Source organism: Orcinus orca, chromosome 19, assembly GCF_937001465.1.
Source record: "Orcinus orca chromosome 19, mOrcOrc1.1, whole genome shotgun sequence".
Taxonomy (NCBI): domain Eukaryota; kingdom Metazoa; phylum Chordata; class Mammalia; order Artiodactyla; family Delphinidae; genus Orcinus; species Orcinus orca.
In genome coordinates this window covers 7,285,103-7,312,612 of record NC_064577.1, presented here as the reverse complement: position 1 = coordinate 7,312,612, position 27,510 = coordinate 7,285,103, and the positions used below count along the sequence as shown (strand labels likewise).

At 52.6% G+C, this 27,510-nt stretch overlaps 1 protein-coding gene across 2 annotated transcripts in view; it reads right to left on the bottom strand.

Annotated features, from left to right (window-relative positions):
- The window catches only part of RPH3AL (rabphilin 3A like (without C2 domains)), a 144,889-nt gene that overhangs the window by 49,659 nt on the left and 67,720 nt on the right, over positions 1–27,510 (bottom strand). The window contains exon 5 of one of the 2 annotated variants that reach the window (XM_049701940.1): positions 4,320–4,406. The exons of the other annotated variant lie outside the window; for it this stretch is intronic. Coding sequence (XP_049557897.1) covers positions 4,320–4,406 — 87 coding nt within the window. The remainder of the gene's footprint in view (positions 1–4,319; positions 4,407–27,510) is intronic. 2 annotated transcript variants of the gene reach the window in all.

Below are 27,510 nucleotides of genomic sequence, written 5' to 3'. Positions count from 1 at the left end.
AACACAGTAGCCAGAGTATCCTTTAAAAATTGGGGGAGGGCTCCCCTGGTGGCGCAGTGGTTGAGAGTCCGCCTGCCGATGCAGGGGACACGGGTTCGAGCCCTGGTCTGGGAAGATCCCACATGCCACGGAGCAACTGGGCCCGTGAGCCACAACTACTGAGCCTGCATGTCTGGAGCCTGTGCTCCGCAACAAGAGAGGCCACGATAGTGAGAGGCCCGCGCATCGCGATGAAGAGTGGCCTCCGCTTGCCACAATTAGAGAAAGCCCTCGCACAGAAACGAAGACCCAACACAGCAAAAATAAATAAATTAAGAAAAACAAAAAAACAAACAAAAAAACCCCCCAAAAAACATGCCAGGGAATCCTAAAGACCTTCTAATTGATAATAAAAGATAATATCAATATCTAATTGATAATAAAAATAAAAAATATTATCTAAAAGATAATAAAATTGATAATAAAATATCAATAAAAATTGATAATAAATAATAAAATAAATAAAAGATAATAAAAAAAAATTGGAGGAGGATTCAGGTCACGCTTCTCCTCTACTTCAGACCTTCGAGGGCTCCCCATTTCACTCAGAGTAAAAGCCAAAGTCCTTCCAAGGATCTACAAGGACCAACATGATCTGACCCCCGGCCACGTCTCTGACCTCCTCTCCTGAACCTGACTTTGCTCCAGTCACACTGTTCTACTTGCTGTTCCTCAAACCTACTAAGGACACACCTGCCTCAGGGCCTTTACACTTGCAGTGCCCTTTACTTGGAATGCATTCTGTCCACGCAGCCACATAGTGTGTTCCACACCTCAGCTCAGATGACATTTTATCAGTGAGCCCTTTCCTGACCCCTGTAAAAAATAACAGCTACCCCTATGTTCCCATCACCCCGTCCCCTTTACCAAGTACTTTTTCACCATCTGTGACATGGCAGAACTTACTTTATTGCGTTTGTGGTCTCCATCTCCCATGAGAAGAGTTCTTTTGCCTGGTGCATAGAAGATGCCCAATAACTAAGCGTTGAATGCCCGAACAACTAAATGCGTGAGGCTGTAAGCTCCTCGAGAGCAGAGGGGCTGAAGCGGACACCACTGCATCACCGAAGCGCACAAAACAGGCAGCAATGCCAACCTGACGGTCCCAGGGACACGTAACCAACATTCGACTCGCTCCAGAAAAAAATACTTATAATTACAGCCAAAGATGACAGCAGAGACGAGTCAAATGGAAAAAGAAGATAAGCGTGTCTGGGCACAGTAATATGAGAGTTTCCATCAGAAAAGGCAAGATCTTCCATCAGGACCTGGTTTTTGCTGCACGACAGAACTCCACACTTTTATCACAGACTCAGAACCAGCTCTGTGTGGCACTTAAAATGACATTTCAAATGCTCTTTCTATTTATCTATCTCTTTGTTGCGATTAGATATTTTTCTACGGGAAAAAAAAAAAAAAGGCATTAGGAAACCAATTTCCCTGGCACTCTCCCACCCCAAAAGCAGGCAGGAAAATGCAGCGCTTGGGTACGGCTTCCACAGGCACCCAGACAGACACACATACTTTCAGGGCCCGTCCACACCTCCTAAGCGTCCACAGTCTGCCTGGTCCTGCAGAGGGAATACAGCATCCTTGATCTTGCCCAGTTTTATCAGCCTCTAGAAATTCAAGGACAAACTGATAGCATAGTGCACAGCCTCATATTCTTTACTTAAGGAAAGATAAGAAAATTCATCCTAAGCTATTTCAGACTTTCCTGGGCATCAGAGCGCTCAGAGATTAGGACGGGCTGGTGGTGGACACCGCCTGCAGTAGCTCAGGACTATTAATGAGCGTGAGGGTAACTCATGGTGGGGCTGGACGGGGCCAGCTGACCCCCACCCAAGCCCTCCACTAAATTATTACATTTGCTAACTTTTTTTTTTTTTTTTTTTTGCGGTACGTGGGCCTCTCACTGTTGTGGTCTCTTCCGCTGCGGAGCACAGGCTCCGGACGCGCAGGCTCAGTGGCCATGGCTCACGGGCCCAGCCGTTCTGCGGCATGTGGGACCTTCCCGGACCGGGGCACGAACCCGCGTCCCCTGCATCGTCAGGCGGACTTTCAACCACTGCGCCACCAGGGAAGCCCGACATGTGCTAACTTTGTCTTTCCTCTTATCGCCCTCCTTTTCCTTGACAATTCCTTCATCTCCATCCTCCCCACAGCTCAGCCGCGTCTTGCTATCCTGCTCAGGAATCTCCTACAAGATAGTATTTTAGGGAATTTTCCTCTCTCGTGGATGCCTGCATCTTAGAAGGGACCCCTTGAAGCCCAGAAGGACCTCAAGTTCAGAGGGGGAAGTTCCAGCTGGGTAAGAGAGGCAGGCTTCTAATATTGATGGAGTGCCTATTCTAGGCTGGACACTTTGTCTACTGTAATGATGTTGCTGAATGTTCAAGGTATCTCCAGGAAACAGGTATTATCGTCTCCATTTCAGGATGAGACATCAGGGACCTCTGGGCAAGACAGACTAGAATGTTAGTTCACGCTTGGAGGCCCTGCCTACTATCTTCCCTGTTCCAAAGACACCACAGTGGTCCATGAAAAGATTCCAGCAAGGAAGCTCAACTGTTCTCAGAAGTAAGACATATATCTCGATGGATCAGAAGCTCCAAATATTTACTATTTTGAGGGGCTGAAGGCACAGCCTGCTGACTCAGAACCCAGAAGCAGGTGGAGGGAGCTGGAAGGTTGGTTTTCCAAGGGTACAGGGACTAAAAGTCTCCCACGGGAGGTGGGGGACCAGTCCCTGAAATGGGGGCTGGTGAAAGCACTTTCCATCTGAGGGAGGAAGCTGAAAAAACCAGAGGTACCATTTCCCCACCCTCCTAAGACTAAAGCTTGTCTGTGAATGTGAATAGTGATAGAGGCTGGAAGAAGCACACACGTAGCCAGGGCCTGGCCAGACTGCCTATGGCTTTGACGACTGGCTCCAGGAATAATCCCATGATCGCTGTGAACACGCAGCTCATCACTAACCCAAGACAGCTGGCCCTGCGCCGGGGGACCCAGGACCTGGGTGGAGGCAACTTGAAATCACTCGGCAAGGAGGGCTGCGTGGAGGTGATGAGCAAGGAGAGAAAGAGAGAGAGAGACGGACTCCCACTCAAGATGAGCAGACGAACCCCAATTCCAAAACACCCGAGGAAAGGTGTTGCTGAGAGAGACAACCAACAAAGAGTCTCAAAGATTTAGCGAGCTGGAAAGGAACTGAGGAATTTACCCCGAAAGTATCTCAGAAAGGCAAAGAAAAAAAATGAGAAAGCACAGTTGGGAGCTGTGGAGAATGGATGGAGAGGCTCAGAACTGTATCCCACAGGGTTTCCAGGAGGGGAGACTTGGAATGGCAGGGCAGCAATATTCAAGGATATCATGGCGGAGGATTTTCTCTAACTAGAGACATTTTATGGATCCTCAGATGAAAGGCGCATATTAATCACCAAGCAGGTAAGTAAAAAAATAAATCCACATGTCGAAAACCTGGGGCATCTTCCCTCTACCCGACTCCTTCTGTTCCTGAGATCCCTGGCCCATGGCCTTCCCCAGGAGCTGCCTGACAAGGTCCTCCACTATTTTAGCCCCATTCCTGATCCTGGCACAGTGAGGAAAGCCCTGGGTTTGGGGTTGGGAGACGTAGGTTCGAGCCCCCCATCTGCTACTGCCTCAGAGTCCTCGCTGAGCCTTGATTTCTTCCCTTCAAATGGGATCAGAAGTAGAATGACAGAAATTTAGAACCAGAAGGGACTTTGGGGGCGGCGTCATCACAGCAGACCACGGCTAGACCACAGTCAGACCCACTAACTAGCTCGGTGCCCACAGGATACTTAACCTCCTGCGTCTCCATTTCCCCATCATTAAAAGGGGATAATAACAGCACTGGCCTGTGGGGTTGCATAAGGATGAAATGAATTCATTCGCGTAAAGAACTTAGCACGGTGCCACGCGCAGAGTAAACCTTCAACCCGGGGCAGCCATTTCTGTTATGATAATAATAGACGCCCATGAAATGCCACCTGCGACCTATATGCAGTGCGAGGGGCTCCCCACTGAAACCACGGACCCCAGGCAGAGCAGAACCAGGGCCCATTGCCCCCTCTGCACTGGGGAACGGGCAAGCCAGCCGGCTACCCTCCCCACCCTCATCCCGGGCTGCCCCTGGTAGGCCCTCCTTGGCCTTCTGAGAAGCCCCTCTCCGTGACCAACCATGAACTTCCCTGAATTCGTGCACGCCCCGGCCCTGCCCAGGCCCCCCCCAGACCCCGCTGCCCCGGGTACCCTACCTCTCTCTGCTCACTGCAGATCTTACACAGCCACAGGGGCCGCTTCTGGCCGGGGGAGGCCTCGATCCCGCATTTGGTGCAGACTTTCTACAAGAGAGAGGACACGGGAACGTAAACACTCAGCTCCTTCCTCCTCAGCTGAGGGGCTGGGAAAACTATAACCAAGGAGCCCTCTGGCACCTTCTGAGGGGATGGCTTTTGCTTCAGGCCCCAAGGGGCGATAACCCAAAGGATACAGATCACCTAAGACCCGTAGCTGGCTTTGGGGCACAATAGGTGTGCCCATCCAAGGATCTCCGTGATAGAAATTCACCCTCACAAGTACATCCTGTTGGGATCACGTCAAAAAAAAAATAAGCTTGCTGAGAGTCACAGCTGCATCATTTTCAATAGCAAGGAACTGGAAACAACCCAAACGCCCAATACCAGAGGCCGATCCAGGCAAACACAACTGAATACGATACGGCCTTAACAGCAGACTGTCGGTCCCCGGAAATGTGGGCAGGAAATGACGTTTTTCAACAAAGAAAACATTAAAAAAAAAAAAAAAAAAAAAAAGAGCATGGAATAGTGAAAGGAAGGGAAGACCAGGAACAAAAAAAAAAAGAACATGGAGCAAAGAAAACAGACATTTGTATATAACCAGGCAAAACATTCACTTGTGTGCCTGACAAGGTGAGACAACGATATGGTGACAAATACCAGTGACCGCCTGGGCACTTCCTTCACGCCAAGGCCCTTCATTTAACGATCCCAGGACCCCTGTCATATGAGAATTAGGCCCATTTTACAGGCAGTAGTTTGAGAATTGCTCAAGTTCACGCAGCAAGTAAGTAACAGACTCAGGTCTGCCTCTAGAGCTGCTATATAACTGCCCCCGGACACGTGAGCGGCCAGAACCTGGTCTCTGCAGCGCTTCTCCTTCTACAGAGTTGCTGAAGATCGTATAACTTCTCGGTACATATTTTGCTTCCCCGAGATGCACAGCCACAAGCCCTGGTGGGAAAAAGCCAGATGAAAGGCACCAGGAGGCAGAGGGGCGCTTGGTGGGGCTGAGACCTCTTCTGGGCTAACCCAGGCAGCGTCTGATTCAGGGACAGCGTGTCCTCCTCAGAGAACAGTCACACCAGCTAATCCATGCATCTTTCTGCCGCTGCGTGGAAGCTGCCCGGTCCCTGCGGGGCTTGGGCTCTCTCCTCTCTCCTGTCGAGGGAAGGCTGTATCTGCGGCTTGGCCTTTTCTGCAGGCTGCCAACTGAGCAAGGAGCACACCTCTCCACGGAGAGGGAAATGTCACCAACTTGGCTTTTCAGAGCATGTTGTCACCGCCTGATTGGGCAGTGGGGCCACAGGAGGTGAGGAATCAGCTCGTGGCAGAAGGGAAGCTATGATACATTCGTGGGGGGTATGCATTCGCTTCCATCAGACCCGCAGGTACAAGAAATGTCATTTTTCTTTTATTTCTCCAAATAAATTGTAATCTGCTCCAAGCTCCTGTCCCTCTGGGTTGGCAGGAGAGTCCATCCCAGTCTGTTTGGGCCCCGCTCTCGCGAAGGTCCCAGGCTTGGGGTCTTTGGTGGCGCAGTACGTCTGGGAAGGGTCCCCTGGGTGCTGCCGGACTGCTCACTGCTGTGCTGTTCCCCCTCTGAGCTCCCACGTCCCTCAGAGGGGGAAGGGGCCTGGCCACTTCTGTGTCAGGCCTGGGTTTGGGATCTGTGCCAGGCTGGGGTGCCACCTCTCTGGGGGCCAGCAGCCTGTCCCCCTGGAGCCCCGAGCCACCAGTCTGGAGACTCTCCCTTCCCCACTAGAGCTGCCTCTTGCTACCCCTTCCAATGCTCACCCCAACCCTTCAACCTCTAGGACAGGGGCCCCCGTAAGCCCGTAAGATGGGACTCAAGAAACACACATGGGGGCTTCCCTGGTGGCGCAGTGCTTGAGAGTCCGCCTGCCGATGCAGGGGACACGGGTTCGTGCCCCGGTCCGGGAAGATCCCACGTGCCGCGGAGCGGCTGGGCCCATGAGCCATGGCCGCTGAGCCTGTGCATCTGGAGCCTGTGCTCCGCAACGGGAGAGGCCACAGCAGTGAGAGGCCTGCGTACCACAAAAAAAAAGAAACACACCCGGGCCCCTCCTTCCTGGGGTGAAGAGAGGGCGGAGGCGCTGCCGCCGGCGGGCTGTTTTTCCTGCTCATTCCCACGATCCCGTATAGATGGCACACGTGGGATCAGTGGAGCCGTCTCAGAGAGGGGAGATTTCCCTCTTGTGTTTTCTACATGCTTGTACGGTTCAATGACAGCTCGTCCTCCAAGCGCGCAGTGCGCCCTAACCCCCTCCCAAGGTTGCTGAATCAGACGATGCTGCTGGGAATCGGGAGAGAAGACCAGTTCCTCCCATTATGGAACACCAGCCCCTGCCACCCTGGCAACAGAGTGTGAAGGAGGTGGGTGTCATGATGTCCATCATACGGGTGAAGGAAATGAGGCTCAGAGATGTTGAAGGCTGCCCGCAGTCCCACAGTTAGGTAGCGACAGTCAGGATTTGGGAAGCTCCCCTCTTCTGGACCTTCGGAGAGCTGAGCACTGCGTGGAGCACAGCCCTGTGTTGGGAGGGTGGGGCCCGGTGAGGCACCCAACGCTCAGTCCCAGGTCGGCCTGCCTGCCAGGCCAAAGGGCATGTCTGGCTGCCTTGGAGGAGTGACATTTAAGCAGGGTTTGAAGGATGGGCGTGCACGTGCCCTTGATAAATAGCATCTGATTGACTGACGGATCATCTGTGCTGTTGGGCGGCAGGGAAAGAAGCTAGGAGAGAGTGCTTGAAAGCTGTGTCCTGTCTTCTACCCAGAGAACACAGCACACGGAACCACCTGGCCTGGGGGCAGGAGCCGTGTGGACCAGTCACCTTCCAGAGGCAGGGTCAAAGGCTGTTGGGTCAGCTCCCAGTCCTGGTGGGGGAGGGATGGATGGCATGTCCCAAGTGTTCTCTCCTCCCCTTGTCCTGTGGGGTTCTGGAGGGTGTTGGGGGTGACATGACAGGGCATACCCTCCCTGGCCCACGGGCAGCCCTGTTTTCAGGCTACCAGCCATCACTAGTGGAACCCCTGGTCAGTCCCGGCCATCTCTTGGCCTCTTTACAAGCTCCAGTGTCTCCAGCTGCGGAATCTGCGCCAGCAAAAAGATAACACGCTCCAGTTCAAATAATACATAATTGCTGTTCTATTAAATCTCGACCAAGAAGAGAATAACGAGCCTTTTCCCCTTATGGGATTGGTCTTTGTTCCAGGTTCCAATAAAGAAAATTAAGCAGGTGGTATTTTAAAAAGCCAGTGAGAGAGAGTGTGAGCCGGCCACAACATCAACTCAGTGTAAAGGGAACACTGCACAGTCGTGTCAAGGACAGCCGGGCCTGGGGGTGGCCACCAGCTTCCCTGCCAAGTGGGTTTCCATTGAGCGGAATTGCCCCGGGTGAGTGAGCGCTGGCTTCCCGGGCTTGGCTCTCTCATGCTTCCTGCAGCCTCAAACTGTGTCTGAGCGTTAAACAAACCAAGTCTAGCTTCTGGGCCTGACTCAGACGCTCCATGCATTCCTTTTGCAAATGTACATCCCATCCCAGAACACGCATGGGGAAAGGGGGTGGCTCAGGGTGTAGCCCACGGGACACAGGCTTTGGGGCAGGGGAGCACAGCATCTGCCATTTAGATGCAACCTTGGACTTGTTACTAGCCTTCTCTGAGCTGCATTTTCTTGTCCCGAAGATGGTGGTAACAGGCAGGCTCATGTCACAGTTAGGAGGGTCAAGGGAGATGATTGACGAAAGTGCTCAGCACAGTCCACGGTAAGGAGCAGGCGGCAACCACAGTCCTGCTCAGCTGCCTCAGTGAAGGATGCCACACGCACCAGTCATATGAGCCAAAACCCCAGAATCATCCTTGGCCCCCACTCTCCCTCCTGCCCATCCAAATAATCCATCTCCAGGAACTCTAAATCTCACTAGAACTGTCCACTCTCCTCCAAGACCCTCCCTATCCACACTGCCATCTCCGGGGCCTGCACCACGGCCCCACCCCACTTTGGCCAGCCAGCTGGTTCCCAGCATGGAAGCCAGTGTGATCTTTTCAAGACGCAAATCTCATCACGTCCTGTCTACCGTCCTTGCCAGCTTAGGAGCCTCCAGAGACTTCCTGTTGCCCTCTGGATGAAGACCACACCCTTTCACATGACGCATGATGCCCGCTCAGGGTAGACCTACCTCCTTGTGACCTCAGCTTGCACCCCTCTCCCCTACTCTACTGCCTCGTTCTCCATCTCAAGCCCCAGCCGTGTTGGCCTGACTTCAGTCCCTGGTCCTCAATCTGCTTTTCCTGCCACTGGACCTTGGCATGTGCTGCTCTCTCTGTCTGGGATGTACTTGACCACACGCTCTCCTCATGAGCCTATGCATCCTTCAGACCTCAGCAAAAGTGAAAGCACCGCTTCTTCAAGGAAGCCTTCTCTGCCGTCTTAACCCGGTTGGAGCTTCCCTAACAGGCTCTCGCCTCTTCTCCTCCACTGAGACTTACCCTCATTTGTGTGGCTGTGTGACTACGGTCACTTCCCCTGCTAGACTGTCAACAACCAGAGGGCAGAGGCCGCGTCTGTTTCTGTTCACCTTCCTGTTTCCGGCATGATGAATTTTTGTGGAATAAATGAATAAACAAATGAGAGCTACTTTTAACATTACACCTGAGAAGGCAAGATGTGGCCCCTCCTGGAATGTGCCAACCTGCTGGGGGGAAGAGACGCACAGAAACAGGAAACACTCACTGGGCAGCAGCGGGGCAGGGGGTGCCCCGTCCACACTGAGTGAGGCTGATTGGTCAGGCGACGGGAGACCAGACACCCTGGGGTGGGGTGTCAGGGGTGGTGGGACTGCTGCCCGGTGGGCCTCACTCTCAGTGGGCGGGGCATGAATCCAGGCTGGGCTGGCCACAGAGGAAATGACACTGAGGGTCCTTTGCTAAGGGTGGGGGCAGAGATGTGTGCCCCGCCCTCCACGTGACCACTGCCTGCCCGCCGCCCCAGGGGCGCATCCTGCAGGCTGCCTGTGTGTTCAGACTCTTTCCAAGGTCTGTGGGGGCGCCCTCCTGAGCATCCTCATACCCTAGGCCACTTCGGTCACCCCAAGACTCCCTGGAACCCCACCTCTCCATCCAACATCATCACCTTCACCTTCCCACGCTATAGGTCAGCGTCAGAGGCACGACACGGTCCGGGAGACCACAGAGCTGGGGCACCTCACTCCCAGGCCGGCCTTCCCATCCTCACCGCAAGCCCCTGACTCATTCCACGCGGAGCCTTCACGCTCCACGGCGGAGTCCCTGAGCTGCTGCCGACTAGAAGGGAGCAGGTGTGGGGCCCACGCGGGGGCGGGAACGAAACTGCTCGCACCCCTCCAGAGCGCTTAGTACCCGGGAGTCAGCCGCGCTCTCTGTGACAGGCCCTGGAGGCTTCGCTGCTGCTGCGCCATCCATCACACAGAAAGCAGTGCTCCCGGCACTCAGCCAACCAAGGAAAGACGAAATTGTGCTTAAATGTCCCACACGAGGAGGCCAGAAAAACGTACGCTGTGCTGCAGAAATGAATAATGGAGACGGCTAATTTGAAAACATCTGGTGCTTCAATTCAACAAACGTTTACTCAATACTGGATGGAAGGTGCTGTTCTAGGAAGGATGAGGATGAACCAGCCACGGCCCTTTGTCCTCAGCGAGGGTTCCGTCGAGCGGAGGACTTGAGGAACGAGCAAAACTCATCTGGAAAAGGACTTGCCCAAGAGCTTCAAGACTGAAACTGGAAAAGGACGTGCCCAAGAGTTTCAAGTTTCACCGACTGAAGTGTGTCAGCGAGACGGTCTCTCCTTAGGAACCAGGCAGCAATGATGCTCGTGGAGGGGCTGCCCCTGACCCCTCACCCCAGGAAAGCAGGGTAAAGAAATGGCTGTGTCCAGACAATCACAGCACAGGCATGAACAACGTGAGGAAATCAGCCCACGAGCGTGCATTTCACGCCACCCAGTGTGCTCCCCATGCTAGAACTCAAATCTTCAGCAAGGAAAAAAATCCGATTGTGTTTTGGAGAAAGGTACTCGGCAATAAAAAATGACGACGTAAACAGAAAGAATGAAAACAATCACGACGGAACTGTGTATTTACTGACATGGAGCAATGTTCAGAATAAATTAAGTTAAAAAAGCATGTTATAAACAGTAAGCCTAGTGTGATTCTCTACCATATAGATATGTATATGTGCCTATATCCATTTAGAAGTAGATATATACACAGAAAAATATCTGGAAGGAGACCGGCCAAAACATAAATTGAATTGTGCTAAGTCGAAATCTATTTTAAATGGGTAAGCAGAACTCCTATTTAAAGGAAGGCTATGCTAAATGTTTTGGGAAATCACTTGCCCCGACTTCCTTTTTTGACCCTATCTGGATTTTTGTGGGTCAGGATGGATTAAAGAAGCCGAAGACATAGGCACAAACGGGAGGGAGACTGGACTTGCTGGTTGAGTGTGGCTCAAAGGTAGATAGTCAGCCTTGCCTCCACCCGCCTCCACCTCCGCAGGTGGTATCCACGGGTCACTGACCCCTCTGATCACAGGATCAGTCCTGCTCACCCCCAAGACATCAGCCAGGCTTGGAGGTGCATCACCAGCCCTGGAGGGCCGGGAGCGCAGGGGCTAGACATGGCCTCCTTGCTATAGAGACACTCAGTATCTGGAAGCCAGGTTCTGCTGCCAAGTGACTTTCAGTACGTTAGGTACTGATGCGCATATTATAAATATTTATATACTTTAGATATTGATGTACATATTATAAATATTGATATACTTTAGGTATTGATGTACATATTAAAATATTTATGTACTTTAGGTATTGATGTACATGTTATAAATACTGATATACTTTCTCGAGCCCTGGTGCTACACCAGGCATCAAGGTAGGTGCTTTATGTAGAATCTCACTTAATTTTCATAATCACACTAAGAAGTGGGTATTACGGTCCCTATTTTATCAACTCAGGATCTGAGGCTGAGGCTAAGTAACCTGACCACGAGGAGCTGGGATGTGGACCTTGCGCTGTTTGAGCTCCAGGTTTCTGCTCAGACAAGAGACTCATCCAAGCCTTCCTTCTCCACCGGGGGCTCAGGTGAAGGCAGAGCTGGCTCCCTGGGCCCCGGCTCCCCTTCCAGAACACCAGACTCGGTCAAGCCTCAAGTGGGAGAGGGCACAGCCAGGGCCCTCCTCTGTTCATTAGGACACAGTCTGGGGGCCAGCAGGGCTGAGGGCATGCTGACCTGAGCCCTGACCACTGCAAATACTGAGTCACCCAAAGACGCACAGCCTTAAGAATGCCAGCCACCTGCTGCTTGGCCTGAGACAGAAGCCAGGAGGCGCCCGGAGAAGAATTTCAGAAGGAGGACAAGTCTCTCTGTGCTTCCAACACTGGTGCCATGCCGGGGAAACGCCAGCCTTCTCGTGCCCCGGCTGCGGGTGGCAGGTGTACTACCCCACGCAGGGCCACTCTTCACCTCGGTCTCTGGAAGGCTGCACCGCCTCCTTTGAGTGAGCCCTCCCCAGCTCCCCACCAGATGAGCCGCTGATGCTACGTGGGGACCACCTGCAGACCCCAGTCCTGGGCAGCCCCCAGCCACCTCTCCCAGCTGAAAGGCAGCACTGCAGATTTCAGGACTAGCTTCCAAAGCACTGCCTTCCATCTCCTGCCACTCGCTACCGTCAGCCCCGCATCCTGAGCAGACAGGAGGGTTAAAAAGGCAATGGAAGGAGCTCGAGATGAACATTCATAAGCGCATACTAAAAAGGCATGCCTAGGGCTTCCCTGGTGGCGCAGTGGTTGAGAGTCTGCCTGCCGATGCAGGGGACGCGGGTTCGTGCCCTGGTCTGGGAAGATCCCACATGCCGTGGAGCGGCTGGGCCCGTGAGCCCTGGCCGCTGAGCCTGCGTGTCCGGAGCCTGTGCTCCGCAACGGGCGAGGCCACAACAGTGAGAGGCCCGCGTACCGCAAAAAATAAAAACAAAAAAATGGAGACTCCATGCTGGGTTTTTGCCTCTTTCCCAGGCAAACGTGGGAAGCAAAGATTTGAGCTGTCTCGACGGGCCCTGGGGGCACGCACAGTGGGTGACAGGAGGGTCAGTGGTTGCACCACGGCTGCAGGTGAGAGTTTGGGCAAAGGAGTGGAGACGGGTTATTCAGTATGAAGCTGAGAGGGAGGTTTTAAAGACCAGCAAATCTAATAACGTACGATCAAAACGGGACCACGTGACACACAGCCCTGGGTCTCGAGGAATTCATTCATTCCTTCCGCAAGCGTCTGTGTGGGGCACGGTGGGTACTCAGCCCCTTGGGGTGAAGAGACGTACAAACACTGGGCTGCGCAGACGGAGCACTGACTCCTGGTGAGACTGAGTCGTGACAAGGCAGAAACACTTGGTGGAAGGGAATCGTGCACAAATCATGGAAGGGCTGAGGGCCGAGGGGATGGCCGGGGGAGCCGGTGCGTCTCAGGCGAGGGCCAATGTCGACCCCCGAGGCTGGGGTGTTTCCCTCTGAGGGGGTGCCAGACCCTCCAGGGCCGAGGACAGGAAACTTGTAGGGGGAAAAGCACATTCAACAGTATGCTCACTTTTTTCAAACATAAAATATTATTTTGAAATTTCAAATAGCATTAAAAAAGGTGGAAGGTTTCTACATTTATCTAAAGGGAGTCTGGGTTTTGAAAGGCTAAAATAACTGCTCTGAAGTCCCGATGGGGAAGAAGGACAGGTGGGGACTCCGCACTTCTCCCTCCCAACCTCTAAGGGGACCCTGGGTCTCACGGGGCCTTGTGTGGGGACAGGCGATAGCACTGACTCTCCCCAGGGGTGAATGAGGGAGGAAATCAATGGGTGTCACACATAGAAAAAAAACTTACGGTGATGGAAGGGGAAGGGGGTGGGAAGGGATAAATTAGGAGTTAGAGGTTAACAGACATACACTACTATGTAGAAAACAGATAAACAACAAGGACCTACTGTATAGCACAGAGAACTCTACTTAATATCTTGTAATAACCTATAATGGAAAAGAATCTGAAAAAGAGTATATCTATATATGTTATATGCATATATAATATGTGTATATATAACTGAATCACTTTGCTGTACACCTGAAACTAACACAACATTGTAAATCAACTATACTCTAAAATAAAATTAAAATTAAAAAAAAAAACCAAGGACCTACTGTATAGCACAGGAAACTATATTTGATGTCTTATAATAACCTAAATGGAAAAGAATCCGAAAAAGAATCTCTCTCTCTATATATAGCTGAATCACTTTGCTGTACACTTGAAACACTGTAAATAAACTATACTTCAATTAAAAAAAAAGTAATCGGTGAATGGTTCTCTAAGGGGTTCTCGGGCACAACCCTCCTAAGGTCTCCCAGGCCTGGAGTGCACCCTAGGGCCCCCCGTCCCTGGGCCAACCTGCCGAGGGGGAAGACTCTGGGGTAGATGGAGTCCAGTGCACGCGGGGACTCCCTGACCCACACTGAGCTTTCCTGAAGCTCTGAACATGGCCGGCTCCTCCCGATTGGGTCCTGCCGGTCCTTCGGGGACCACTCCTGGAAGCCTCACTAGCTCCTTCCAGCCCTAAAGGAAGAAACCCCTTGCTCCTGGGACTGACGGGGCCTGGGCCATGGCTGAGCTCATCAAGTCCTCTGGCCTCTCGGCCGCGGGTCCACATGGCTCCATCCAAATCCCTGGCCCAGCGGTCTCCCGGGACCACCGCGTCACACGGCGGCCTGCAGCTCTCCCACCCCACTCTGGCCAGGAGGGAGTCAGGGCAGAGGACGGCCCAGGTGGCGGAGGGAGCGGGCTCACATCCTCTTGCTCCCTGCCAGGTGGTTACTTAGAGTTACAACTCATAATAATGATTAACAGTCACCGTTTACTGAGCACTTACTCCACGCCTGGCGCCCAGCTCAGCGCTCAACACACATTATCACATTTAATCCCGTTTACGTTCACAACAGCCCTGTGAGGGAGTTTTTATGATCCGGATGCCTTGGATGAGGAAGGCATCCTCATCCTCAGAGATCTTGGGTGGCTTGGCTAAGTTCATGTCACCAGGAGGTGGCAGAGCCAGGATGGGGACCCAGGTTCATAATCATAAAAAGCAAGAGCTTATATAACACGTACTGAGTTGCTGGGCACAGCAGGAGCGCTTCACACAGATTAGTCACTCAGATGACGGCACTGGGGCAGACAGCCCAGGTAACTTGTTTGGGGCCACCCAAGGAGAGTAAGTGGAGGGCTGGACTCGGGTCCCACTCCCTGTCTTGCCTCTCACCCATGCCCGCTATGAACCCCACCCTAGTTGAGAAGGATGCCGATGGGGCCAGGAAACGGATGTCCTGAGAGGGAGGAAGTGGATGGGGTTCTCCAGTGGACAGTGGTGGTCTGAAGACACACGGCCGAGACAGACAATAGCCATCCCGGGAACATGAACTCAGGGAATTAAAGGCCCCGGACACAGCCAGCTCCAGCCTCCCTCAGCCAGGCCATGGTTGCATAACCAAACTCAGCACTGGGCTGGGGCCTCCCACAGATAATCTCTCACCCAGAGGCGTGCCTGCCACCTGGTAGCCACCTGGCCCAGGCTCTGTTACAAGAGCACAGCCAAGGGAGAGGTTGGATCATTTTGGTTTTCTATCCTCACAACCAGCATCTTAAAAACACCCTGCCCCTATCAGCAGCCTCCCAGCTAAGGCTACAAGGGAGCCTGGCTCCTCTGGGGCTGCCGCAAAGCCATAACTTGGAGGGAGGGCCAGGCAAGGAGCCCCTGGCCAGGTGTGCTGAGCAGATCCTAGCTCCGAAATTCTATGGCTCTAGGCTGTGCGACCAGCCTGTGGGACGGATCCCCAAAGATACTGAAGTCGCAGCCCTGCTTTGGGAACGCTTGAAATCTCCACGGGAAGGCCAGGCGGGGGTCTCCGGGGGACCTTCACCATCCCTCCCCCTAGAATTCGGTGCAGCAACTTTAGCTGCAGGCTGGGCCAATGACGTCAAGAGCATTCAGCAAACGCTTCCTAAGGCCCTGCTGCTACCAGGCCCTGGACTGGGTGGAGAACACGGCGAGGCTCACAGGCTGAGGGCACAGAAACAAGAAGCTGGATGCACACATATGTGAGAGCCTTCCTCCTCGGCCCCCGCCTAACTCTCCAGCCTCACCAAGCCCACCATGCCAGCCCCAAACGCCTCCCTGCCTGTTCCCAACACTCTAGGTACTTCCCTGCCTCTATGCTTTCACCCAGGCTTTGCCTCATGACTAGCAAACTCCTACTCATCCTTCAGGAACAACTCAAATGTCTCCTCCTCTGTGACTCCTTCCTTGATTTCCCCCCAGGGGAAGCACTAGTTACTCCCTCCTGTGCGCTCCCAATATGGGTCAACATCTCTACAGGGGTGTTAATTGCATCATAATGAAATTGTCTATCCTGTGAGTATGCTCCCTCTAGAAAAAGGACATTGTTGTTCTTGTTTAAATCCCCAAGTTTAGCAGGCGTCTGGCATGTAGTTGGCTAGGAAGGAAGGGAGGGGCTGACTGACAAGCATCATGGACTGTGGGGTTGGGATTCTGCAGACATCTGGGGGCCGATGGTGGTTTTTAAGGAGGGGAGGGGCACGATCAGATCTGAGTTTCAGAAAAAGCACCTTTGCTGAAAATACAGATTCAGTCACTCCTGGTCAATTTGTCCTCTGTATTCTCAGCAGAGGCTTTTTTTCCAGAACATTCCCAGGGCTTGAGGAGACTAGCGAAGGCCAATCCAGGGTCCACAGGAAGCCAAGTTAGCGCAGATTCCCCCCACCAGCCCAGTGTGGACATTCAGCTCCCCGGCAGCCTCACCTGTCCCAGGGTCAGCACCGTCTTCTCTGACTTTCCAGGGTTATCCTAACTCTCAAAAGGTCAGTTTATGTGAAAATACCCTCTCCCTTCTCTGTGCCCACCCCAGTGCCTAGACACAGTAAACGTCCTCGAAGCCAGTAAGTACCTGTCACTGGAACTGATTTTTTTTTAATTTGAAAAATACAGCGGACTTGACAAACACCCTAGGGCTTCTTAGCACCCCAGGAGCAACAGCACTAGTGATCAGCTAAGGACCCTGGCGATGCGCAGGAGCAGAGCTCCAGGGAGCGCGGTGACAGGTCTGGGCCAGGTAGAGTCAGGTCTGACCCTCAGGCCTCGGGACTCCCAGCCCGGTATGCAGTTTATGCTGCTACGGTCAGCAGCTCGTGCTCAGGCCACGAATGGACTGAGGGCCCTGGATACCAAGTGGCGGCGGTTAGACTCTGTTCTAGGCAGCAGAACAGAGTGGCAGTAGACTGCCACTGAAGACTTCAGCCGGAGGGAAAAAGCCACGCTTGAGCAAGACGAAGAAGCAGAGAAGCAGAGAATGAGCTAGAAAGCGGATGATACTCCACTGCAGGCAGTCAGGAGCCGGGTGGGGAGGCCCCGCAGTGGCAGCCAGGTGCTCGGGCCTCACTCCCTGGGGGGCCCAGACTACACTCCTGTCTGCGCCTGGAAACTCGGCAAGGCAGATGTGGTTCTTGGGCAGAGGGGTCTCTGGAAGGCTTGGCAGATCGTAACCCCTCTCAGCCTCCGTTTCTGCATCTGTAACCTGGGAGAGTCATCCCTCCTCTGGAAGGCAGGATGACAAGGGTGAGGAAAGGGTTTGGAAGGAGACAGCTCAAAAGTCCCCTCTGAGGGCTTCCCTGGGGGCGCAGTGGTTGAGAGTCCGCCTGCCAATGCAGGGGACACGGGTTCGTGCCCCGGTCCGGGAAGATCCCACATGCCGCGGAGCGGCTGGGCCCGTGAGCCATGGCCGCTGAGCCTGCGTGTCCGGAGCCTGTGCTCCGCAGCAGGAGAGGCCACAACAGTGAGAGGCCCGTGTACCGCGCACAAACACAAAAACAGTCCCCTCTGAGAAAGGCCCGGCTCTTTCCTGGTTTGGAGGCCCGGGCTAAAGGGTGCCCAGGTGAGGAGCCGGCTCCCATGCTCCCCTCTGCTCCCTCTATCCACAAGAGCGGCATCCTGGTTTCCCCGCAGGGAAACAGAAGGACAGACTAAACCCACCTCCAGTTAAGGTCAGTGAACAGCAAACAGCTGTGCGGGAAGCAACGCAGCAGGAAAAACAGGGGCAATTTGAGAGCGATGAAGAATCGCAGGGCCTGCGAAGGGTGGCAGCTTGCGGGGCGCAGCTGTTGAGGCGAGGGCCACGTGGGCGGCGCTGGCCACAGCTCGGACTGGAAATGTCATTATCTGTTATTTACCGCAACAGAGGACAAGAGGCTGCACAAAATTACTGTTCCTGGTAACAGCCGCTAAACAGATTTGCCAACACGGCTTCCTGCTGCCGGCGGGCTCGCTACCCTGACCAGACCCCGGGAGAAGAGCCACTGAGGGGGGTAGCGAGGGGCCCAAGGGGGTGCCAGACGGATGGACGTCTCAGTGGGGAAGCCCGGCTGGTGTCCCCAAACCCAACCCAAGCCCAAGCCTACAGACACTCTGCCCACTCAGTGAGGGGCTGGCCTCACACTGACCAGTCCATGACTCAACAACTACAGACACCCCATGTGTGTTCAGCTGCTGCTCAGCCACCTTAGGGGTGTGACAAACTCTGGGGGGCAGGGTCCTGCCTCAGGGGTGCCCAGGGTGCCACACCCGACTATGGTGAGCCCTAGTGTTGGGGCTACCGTCCCTTCCCCAGTGTTGCAGGCACTTAGCCAATGGCCTTTGCACGCCATGGACAAGCTGGCACCAGACAACACCCTCCTTTGGGGGTCTCCTGCGTGTCTTCAGCTCTCTTTACTTCCCAGAGGGCATGTGGGCAAAGTTCTGAACCAAGAGGTAGGAAGAACTGCAAGGCCCTGGCTGTGCCACCAGGAGCAAGTTATCCCTCTGAGCCTCAGTTTCTCCATCTGGAAAATGGGTATAATCACCGCCTTTTGCCTACTGACCTCCAGGGGGCTCTGAGGGACTTATGGCATCACAGGAACATCAGGGGCAGAGGCGGCTCTAAGAAGCACATGCCGACCCCCACCCTGGCTTCCTCCTGCTGAGAGGACACAGACGCAATCACAGCCTGAGTCAAAGCCAAGTGGGAAGCAACCCTGCCATGGCTTTAAAATAACAACAAACCGAGCTGTGTTCCGGAGACGCAGAGAAATGAGCTTTAGCTCACTGATCTGTGCAGGCCCCTGGGGAGCAGGTTCTGGGGTGGTGATCCTGCAGGGACTGGGCTGACCTGAGCTTCACAGGAGGAAACTGCTGGACAGCCCAAGAGACCCTCTCCTCCAACCCCTCCAACTGCTTCCTTTCACAGGGAGCACGAGAGGCCCAGAGCGGGAAGGGATTTTAACCCGAGGTCACGGGGGCGGGGGGTGGTGGGGGGAGCCCAGGGCAGAGCTCTCCTGCACTCCTGACGCCCGGTCCACTCAGCACAGGTGCAGGTATAGCAGTCAGTATGGGTTTAGGCAACACCGGCCCCGCCCCTATCCCACCCCACCAGCTATGTCCATCCTCTGACATACACAGGGACCCGCGCCCTCAATTGGACTTCAGACACGGGTAGGATGTGTGTGTCGGGGGAGAGTGCTGAGCAAAGGCAGGCAGCAGAAGTCGAAGTGCAGAGGTCTGCGGCCCTGGGAGAGATGCAGACGAGGGGAGAGGCCAGGCCTAACAGGGGCAGGAGGAAGGGCGTCTGGAGCAAGAGAAGGTGGGCCCAGGCCCAGTGTCCCCAGCCCAGTCCTGCCCCTGAAGGGTGTGTGAGCAGCCTGGAAAAGAAGGAGTTACAGGGAAGGGAAGGGTGGCTGATAGCTCAGCAGGGGCCTGGCCCGGAGTGAGCTCTCCATCACAGGCAGCTTTTATTTCTAACTCTTCACCATCTTTGAAGTCCCCATCCTGGTTGTTCTTGCCTGAATTCAGGCCTTCATTATTGCTAATTGGATAATCCAGCATCTGACAGGCTCTCTCCAACCCACTACACATTCCCTCCTCCAAATCCACCTCTGGACTTAAACTCCCCAGAGACACACCTGACAGCCATCACCTGCTTAGCACCCTTTGATGGTTCTGCCGCCAGATCCTCGCTTCATTCTCTCCCTCCCTCAGCCCTCCTCTCGCCATCACCCCCTCCTTCTCCCTCCCTCCCCGACATCCACCAGCTTTGCCAAACACCCACCGGTCCCTGCACTTCCTCCTGAAATGCACCACCCCTGCCCCCTGGGTATCCACCCTTCCAGGCTCAGCTCAAAGTGAGCTCCACGCTGCAGCCTCCCGTACCTCTCAGGGGCCAGCCACCCCCGCCCCTCCACGCTGGGCTCACTCTGTGCCATCTGCAACTGCAGCACTTGTCACACCGAGCTGCATTATCTGTCACCAGGTGAGTTCCTAGAGGGCAGGGCTTGGCTGGAAGGTGAGCTAAGTGGGCAGGGTCTCCAGATGGCCAATGACCATGGCGCTGGTCTCTCTCTAGGACACTCGGGGCCTTGCCACCGGGAGCCCAGCCTGGCTCTCAGCAGCTCCTCCACTGCATTTGTCCTGATGACCCTGAGCTGGAGGTCAATGTCAGACCGGGCTATGAGAAGGGCTCTGAACTGCACAAAGTGGAAAGAAAGAAGCTCCTCTGGGGGAGGAAAAGCCATGGCGCAGGCACCAGGGCAGCAAGAAAGAAGGGGGCCTTGACGGAGACGTTCTGGTCGTCAGACTCCTGACCGAGGCAGATGTTCCAAGATGCTGTGTGGGGTCTGGTCCAATCCTCCCATCCCGGCAACGGCAGCCAAGTCAGTTCCTGCCAAGCAGTCAGAGAGGGCCCTCAGGGCAGGCGAATTAAGTGACTTTTTCCGGGAATTTAGGAAACATCAGTAGCTGAATGAAAAATCCATCTTCGTAATGAGGCACAAACACACGTCTCCTAACATCTGAATTAGGTCGAGGAGGAAAAAGGACATTGCAGGGCCAGTGTGGAGGCAGCTCAGATGAAACAGCTGTTGCTCAAGAAGCTTGCTGTTTTGGCGGCCGCACCTGAGGGACAGAGATGCTGAGCGCTGGGTCTGGAAAGGGAGCAGGGGACAGGGAGCCAGGGATGACTTTCACTGCGCCTCCCATTCGGGAGGGAGGCCCTGCAGAAAACTGCCCCCTCCCAACCCTCGTTCACCGTTGGTGCGATTGTAAAATGGTGCACCCGCCGGGGAAAACCATATGACGGGTCCTCCAAAAATTAAACAGAATTCCCCCATGATCCAGCACTTCCACTTCTGCGTATACACCCACAAGAACTGAAAGCAGAGTCTCAAAGAGATATTTGCACACCCATATTCACAGGAGCACGATTCACGAGAGCTAAAACGTGGAAGCAAACCAAGTGTCCATTGCCAGATGAAGGGATCACGTGTACATACACAATATTATTATTTAGCCTTAAAAAGGAAGGACGTTCTCACACGCTACCACATGGATGGACCTTGAAGATATTACGCAAAGTGACAGAAGCCAGTTCACAAGAAGACAGATACTGCATGAATGATCATATGAGGCACCCAGGGTAGTCAAACACATAGGGACAGAAAGAAGTGGGGTGCCAGGGCCTGGGGTGGGTGGGAATGGGGAATTACCATTGAATGGGTATAGAACTTCAGTTCTGCAAGACGAGAAAGCTCTGGAGATGATGGTGGTGATGGCCGCACAACAATGTGAAGGTACTTAACGCCCCTGAACTGTACACATAAAAATGATTTAAATGGTATATTTTATGTTTGTACATTTTACCACAAATTAAAAAGTAAATAACTTTTTAACTTGCCTCTGATTTGGGGGAACCCAAATTAAACCAAGGAGCAGGGTGGGGCAGCTGCTACCACACAGACCCAGCAAGGGCCAGGCTACGGAGATGTGAAGGGTCATCGGTGGGGCCTCCCCCTTCCCTTGCCTCCCTGGCCTCCTTTCTGGTCCCCACTTACGTTGTGCTCTTTCCCACCCAGTGCCCCATCCACGCCGCTCCCCCTGCCTGGGATACTTTCTGCCAGATCTCGCGTTTCCTCATCACAGTCCCAGCTCAGACGTCACCTCTTCATAGAGGCCCATGCTGCGCATCCGAAATAAAATAGCTGCCTTCCCACGCCCTCCCCACTGGCTGTTCGAGTGCCCCCCACCTTCACTTTTTAGGTTTCTGCCTCCCACTTTCTGGAACTGTTGTATTTACTTGTTCTTGTCCATCTCGCCTTTCTAGCTCATAAACTCCGTGGGGGTGATGTGGTATAGCGGTAATGGCAAGGATGCTCGGACCCAGACTGCCTGGGATCAAATCCTGGCTCCACGACTGACTGGCTGAGTGATCGGGAAAAGTACTTAACCATTCTGAGCCTCAGTTTCCCCATCCGTAAAGGGGGGATGATAAAGGTGCTGAGCCCACTGGGTTGACAGGAGGACTGTTGGGTTGACAGGAATGAGTTAACAAGTGAAAAGCCCTTAGAACAGAGTCTGCACAGTACTGAGAAGAGGGAAGTAAGGGGTCTCGTTGTGACAAGTGGTGGGTACAAGGACAAGGCCTACCTTGCTCATCACGGTACCTGCAGGGCCTGGCATATAGTCAGTACCCAATAAAACCTTAAAGAATGAATGAATCAAAAAATTCTGCAGAGAGATAAGACCTTCATGAAATTCAGTTTCATTTTCAAGGATGGGCCTACGGAGCTGAGTCAGCTCCCAAGGAGGTGAAAGTCCCCCAAGAGGCCTGCTCCATCCTCCTGCCCACACAGGCCTGGGCCCCTTGAGGTGGGCTCCACCCAGCCTCAGGTGCTTAGCTTTTGCATTGGGAACATCCTGAGAACACTCAGGCTGCTTCTGAAGGTCCTGGGAAAGTAGGTAGAAAAGCTGGTTCTCCCCAGTGGTGGTGAGGGCAGCTAGCCGGCCACTGCTGGTATCAAGGGAATACAGGGGGTGGGCGGGCTCTGGACAAGGCCATGTGGGTGCACCTGGGGTCCTCAAATCTGCCACTGCTTCGCCTTAAAGTGTGTTCTTTCTTTGTTATTTGTTTGCTTATTTATTTATCCTCCCAAATATTATTTTACCTTTCACATTTACATGTGAATCAAGCTGGAATTGACTTCTGTGCCTAGTGGGAGGTGAAAGTCAAGATCCGTCTTTCCCATATCAGTATCCAAATGACCCTGCGTCATTTACCCAAAAGACCATTCTTTTCCCACCGCACATCCGTGTCTCCTTTGCCATACGCTGGAATTCTTATTTTCGCTCATTTTCGCAGCAGGTGTATAGAAATACAGGCACACCTCATTTTAGCGCGCTCTGCTTTACTGCGCTTGGCAGATATCGCATTCTTTACAAATTGAAGGTTTGTGGCAACCCTACGTTGAGCAAGTCTGTCGGCGCCATTTTCCCGACGGCATTTGCTCACTTTGTGTCTCTGCATTACCTTTGGGTGATTCTCACAATATTTCAAATTGTTTCATTATTATTATATTTGTTACGGTGATCTGTGATCACTGATCTTTGATGTTACCCTATTCCCTGAGACACAACAATATTGAAATTAGGCCATTTACTAACCCTCCAATGGCCTCTAGGTGTTCAGCTGAAAGGAAGAGTCACATGTCTCTCTCTTTAAATCAAAAGCTAGAAATGGTTAAGCTTGGTGAGGAAGCCATGTCGAAAGCCAAGCCAGGCTTGGCTCCGTGCTCCCAATGCAGGGGGCCGGGCTTCGATCCCTGGTCACGGAACTAGATCCCACCTGCATGCCGCAACTAAGAGTTTGCATGCCACAACTAAGGAGCCCGTGTATTGTAACTAAGGAGCTGGCAAGCTGCAGCTAAGGGGCCTGTGAGCCACAACTAAGGAGACTGCGAGCCACAACTAAGGAGACTGTGAGCCACAACTAAGGAGCCCACATGCTGCAACTAAGGAGTTGGTGCTCCGCAACTAAGGAGCCCACCTGCTGCAACTAAGACCCAGTGCAACCAAATAAATAAATATTAAAAAAAAAAAAAAAAGCCAAGCCAGACTAAAGCTAGGTCTCTTGCACCAAACAGTTAGCCACGTTGCGAATAAAAAGCAAAAGTTCTTGAAGGAAATAAAAAGTGCTACTCCAGTGAACCCATGAATGATAAGAAAGTGAAACAGCCTTACTATGAATATGGAAAAAGTTTGAGTGGTCTGGATAGAGGATTAGACCAGCCACAACATGCCCTTAAGGAAGGGCTTAATCCAGAGCAAGGCCCTAACTCTCTTCAATTCTATGAAGGCTGAGAGAGGTGAGGAAGCTGCGGAAGTCTGAAGCTAGTTGAGGTTGGTTCACGAGGTTTAAGGAAAGAAGCCGTCTCCGTAACAGGAAAGAGCGAGGGGAAGCAGCAAGTGCTGATGCAGAAGCTGCAGCAAGTTATCCAGGCGATCAAGCCAAGATCATCAATGAAGGTGGCTACACTCAACAGCAGATTTTCAACACAGATGAAACAGCCCTCTACTGGAAGGAGATGCCGTAGCCAGAGAGAGGAAGTCAATGCCCGGCTTCAGAGCTTCAAAGGGCAGGCTGACTCTCTTATTAGGGGCTAACGAAGATTTAAGTTAAAGACAACGCTCATTTACCATTCTGAAATCCTTGAGCCCTTAAGAATTATGCTAAATCTACTCTGCCTGAGCTCTATAAACGGAACAACAAAGGCTGATGACAGCACATCTGTGTACAACATGGTTTACTGAATATTTTAAGCCCACTGTGGAGACCTTCTTCTGAGAAAAAAAGATTCTGTTCAAAATCTGACTGCTCATTGACAATGCATCTGGTCACCCAAGGGCTCTGATGGAGATGTACGATGAGATTAATGCTGTTTTCATACCTGCTAACACAACATCCACTCTGCAGCCCATGGATCAGGGAGTAATTTTGACTTTCAAGTCTTATTATTTAAGAAATACATTTCATAAGGCTATAACTGTCATCGATAGTGATTCCTCTGATGGATCTGGGCAAAGTCAATTGAAAATCTTCTGGAAAGTAGTCACCATTCTAGATGCCACTAGAACATTCATGATTCATGGGAAGAGGTCAAAATATCAACATTATCAGGAATTTGGAAGAAGTTGATTCCAATCCTCATGGATGACTTTAAGGGGTTCAAGACTTCTGTGGAGGAAGTAGATGTGGTGGAAATAACAAGAGAAGTAGAATTAGAAGTGGAGCCTGAGGATGTGGCTGAATTGCTGCAGTCTTATGATAAAACTTGTACAGATAAGGAGTTGTTTCTTATAGATGAGCAAAGAAAGTGGTTTCTTGAGACGAAATCTACTCCCAGGGAAGGGAGTAGATTGTTGAAGTGAAGATTGTTGAAATGACAACAAGGGATTTAGACTACCACATAAACTTAGTTGATAAAGCAGTGGCAGGGTTTGAAAGGATTGACTCCAATTTTAAAAGAAGTTCTATTATAGGTAAAATACTATCAAACAGCATCGCACACTGCACGGAAACTGTTCATGAAAGGAAGACTCTAAAGTGTAAATATAACTTTTATATGAACTGGGAAACCAAAAAATTTGTCACTGTATTGCAATATTTGCTTTACTGCAGTGGTGTGGAACCAAACCCACAGTATCTCTGAGGTACGCCTGTCCGGATTTTTTTGTACGTATGTTAAACTTGTATACAACCATCTTGCTCAATTCACCAACTAATACTAACCATCTGTATTTAGAGTTTTTAAGATTTTCTAGTTATAGAATCATGTTTTCATGATAATGACAGTCTTAGCTATTCTCCAATCCTTATGCCACACATTTCTTTTTCTTGCCTGATTGCAGTGGTTAGGCCTCCAGCACAATGTTGGATAGAAGTGGTGATAAAGATACATAGAACTTGTCTTATACCAGACTTTATGAGAATAATTTTCAATAACTATTGAGTATGATGTTTCTTCTCCTGTGTTCTTTAATAAGATATCCCTGCTTCTCCAAGGAAGGGAAAGCATGAGATAATGAATGCTTTGGTCTGAAGCAACGGAGGGGCAACATGGCACAGCAACTCACCCTGGGGGACCCAGCTCCCCACTATCTGGCCAGGTGACCTGAGCAGCCCACATCACCTCAGCTGAGCCCCTGTTCTCCATCTGTGACTGTGGAATAGCCTCACTGACCCTGATTCCCTTATGGCTTTGCCCTAAGGACCCAGAAGGATGACTTTTGTGAAAGTGCTTTATAAACTCCAAAGGACATTACAAGGTGAGACAGTGGCCTCCATGTTCACTGTTTGCGAGAGCGAGGATGGCTCGCTCCTGCAAAGAGGATGCAGCAGAGGGAGGATGCAGGAGACTCTAAGCTGAGGGTCTGGGGGTGTGGTGCAGGGGAGAACATAGGGAGGGCAAGGGGAGCAAGACAAGCAGAGGGAAGGCGGTCACGTGAGGTCCTTCACCACCACCCTGAGCCGGGCCTGGGGCTGGGACCTTAAAGCAGGGTTGTTTTTTTTGGCCTATGCCATGCAGTTTGTGGGATCTTAGTTCCCTGACCAGGGATTGAACCCAGGCCCTCAGCAGTGAGCGCACGGAGTCCTAACCACTAGACCTCCAGGGAATTCCCAGAGCAGGGGTCTTCCAGCCTAAGGAGGATCAGAATCCCCAGGAGTGCTGTTGTTAAACACACTGCCTCTGCTGGCAGAGTTCCTATTCAGTAGGTGCTAGGGATGAAGTACTTGTGTCCCCTCAAAATTTGTGTGTTGAAGTCCTAACCCTCCAGGTGATGGTGTTTGGAGGTGGGCCTTTGGGAGGTGATTAGAGTTCAATGAGAGGTCATGAGGGTGCGGCCCCTGTGATGGGATTAGTGGCTCCAGGGTTACTGCCTGCTGTGGGTCTGGGATGACCTCAGCAGGATACCGCTCCTCAGAGCCTTGAGCAGGGTTGGGGACAGGGATCAGGGTCTGGCCTGGCCCCTTTCCTCCACTGGCCCTCCATCCTCAGTGGGGGATGCCTGCCCACCCCACCCCACCCCCGCCCAACAAGCTGGATGTCCCCTGAAGGCTCTGAGCAACGTGCGGGGCTGCCTCACTCTTTTTCACCAGGACTCAGCACACATTACCGAGACCATCGTTTCATGGGCAGGCTCCTCTGCTCCCACACGCGGAGCACATTTTAGCTGAGACCAGAGAAAAATCTGATTGCTTCCCCCGCACAGTGACAGTGCCATCCTGGGCTCAGGCGGGCTCTCCAGCAGCCCTTCCCAGCCTCCCTATTATTGGTGAAGCCAGACTTTCAATTAAAGTGAGAGCTGGCAGACTCAGATCCTAAGCAATTAGGAGTGCCAGGCCTCTCTAATTAACCAGCCAGCCCCTCTCCCTTCCCACCACAGCCTTCTGATAATGAGAGCAGGCAGCCTGGGCATGCAGGCCCAATTAGAGGGGACGCTGCTCCGAGGACCAGCATCAGGGGTTCCACCCGCACGCGCGCTCATTAGCTTGTGGCCGCCGAGCACTGCCAGGGCTTTTGCTCGGGACACCGCCATGTGGCCAGGAGCACCTGAGGATCTGACCCCAGACATGGATCTGGATGCTTCCCACGTCAGAGAGTTCCCCAGCACCCCTGCTCTGCAGCCTGCCCTTGCCCACGCACCTCCTGGGAGCCAGTGCTATAGCCATTGCAAAAGGTGGGGAGGTGGAGAGGAGTGATAGAAATAAATAGGGAGGCGCCCTGGAAATTGGTGAGCCCAGAGTGGAGGGCTCCTGATACCCCCAATCTGGTCACTACCTTGTTAGATCTCTCTTAGCCCCCAAGGGCTGCCTCTGTAACCTCAAACCCAACTATAATTAATTACCCATAATCATTTAACACCCACTGCCTAGAGGGCAGGCATCTGTGTGTATCTCCAATGCCTGCACCAGTATATTGTCATATTTATATGACAACACATATTTGTTGAAAGAGTGAATAGATGACATTGTCTATCCCTCCCAGACACCAGAGAGCCCCTGTACAAGGGCTAAAGTTTTGCAGGGGGCTGTGAGGTTAAGTCTGGGCCTCCCTCCTGATTCTCCAGAGACTTGGCTCCTAAGCGACCACCACCTGGCAGAGTGGCCCAGGGTGTCCTCCCTGTCTT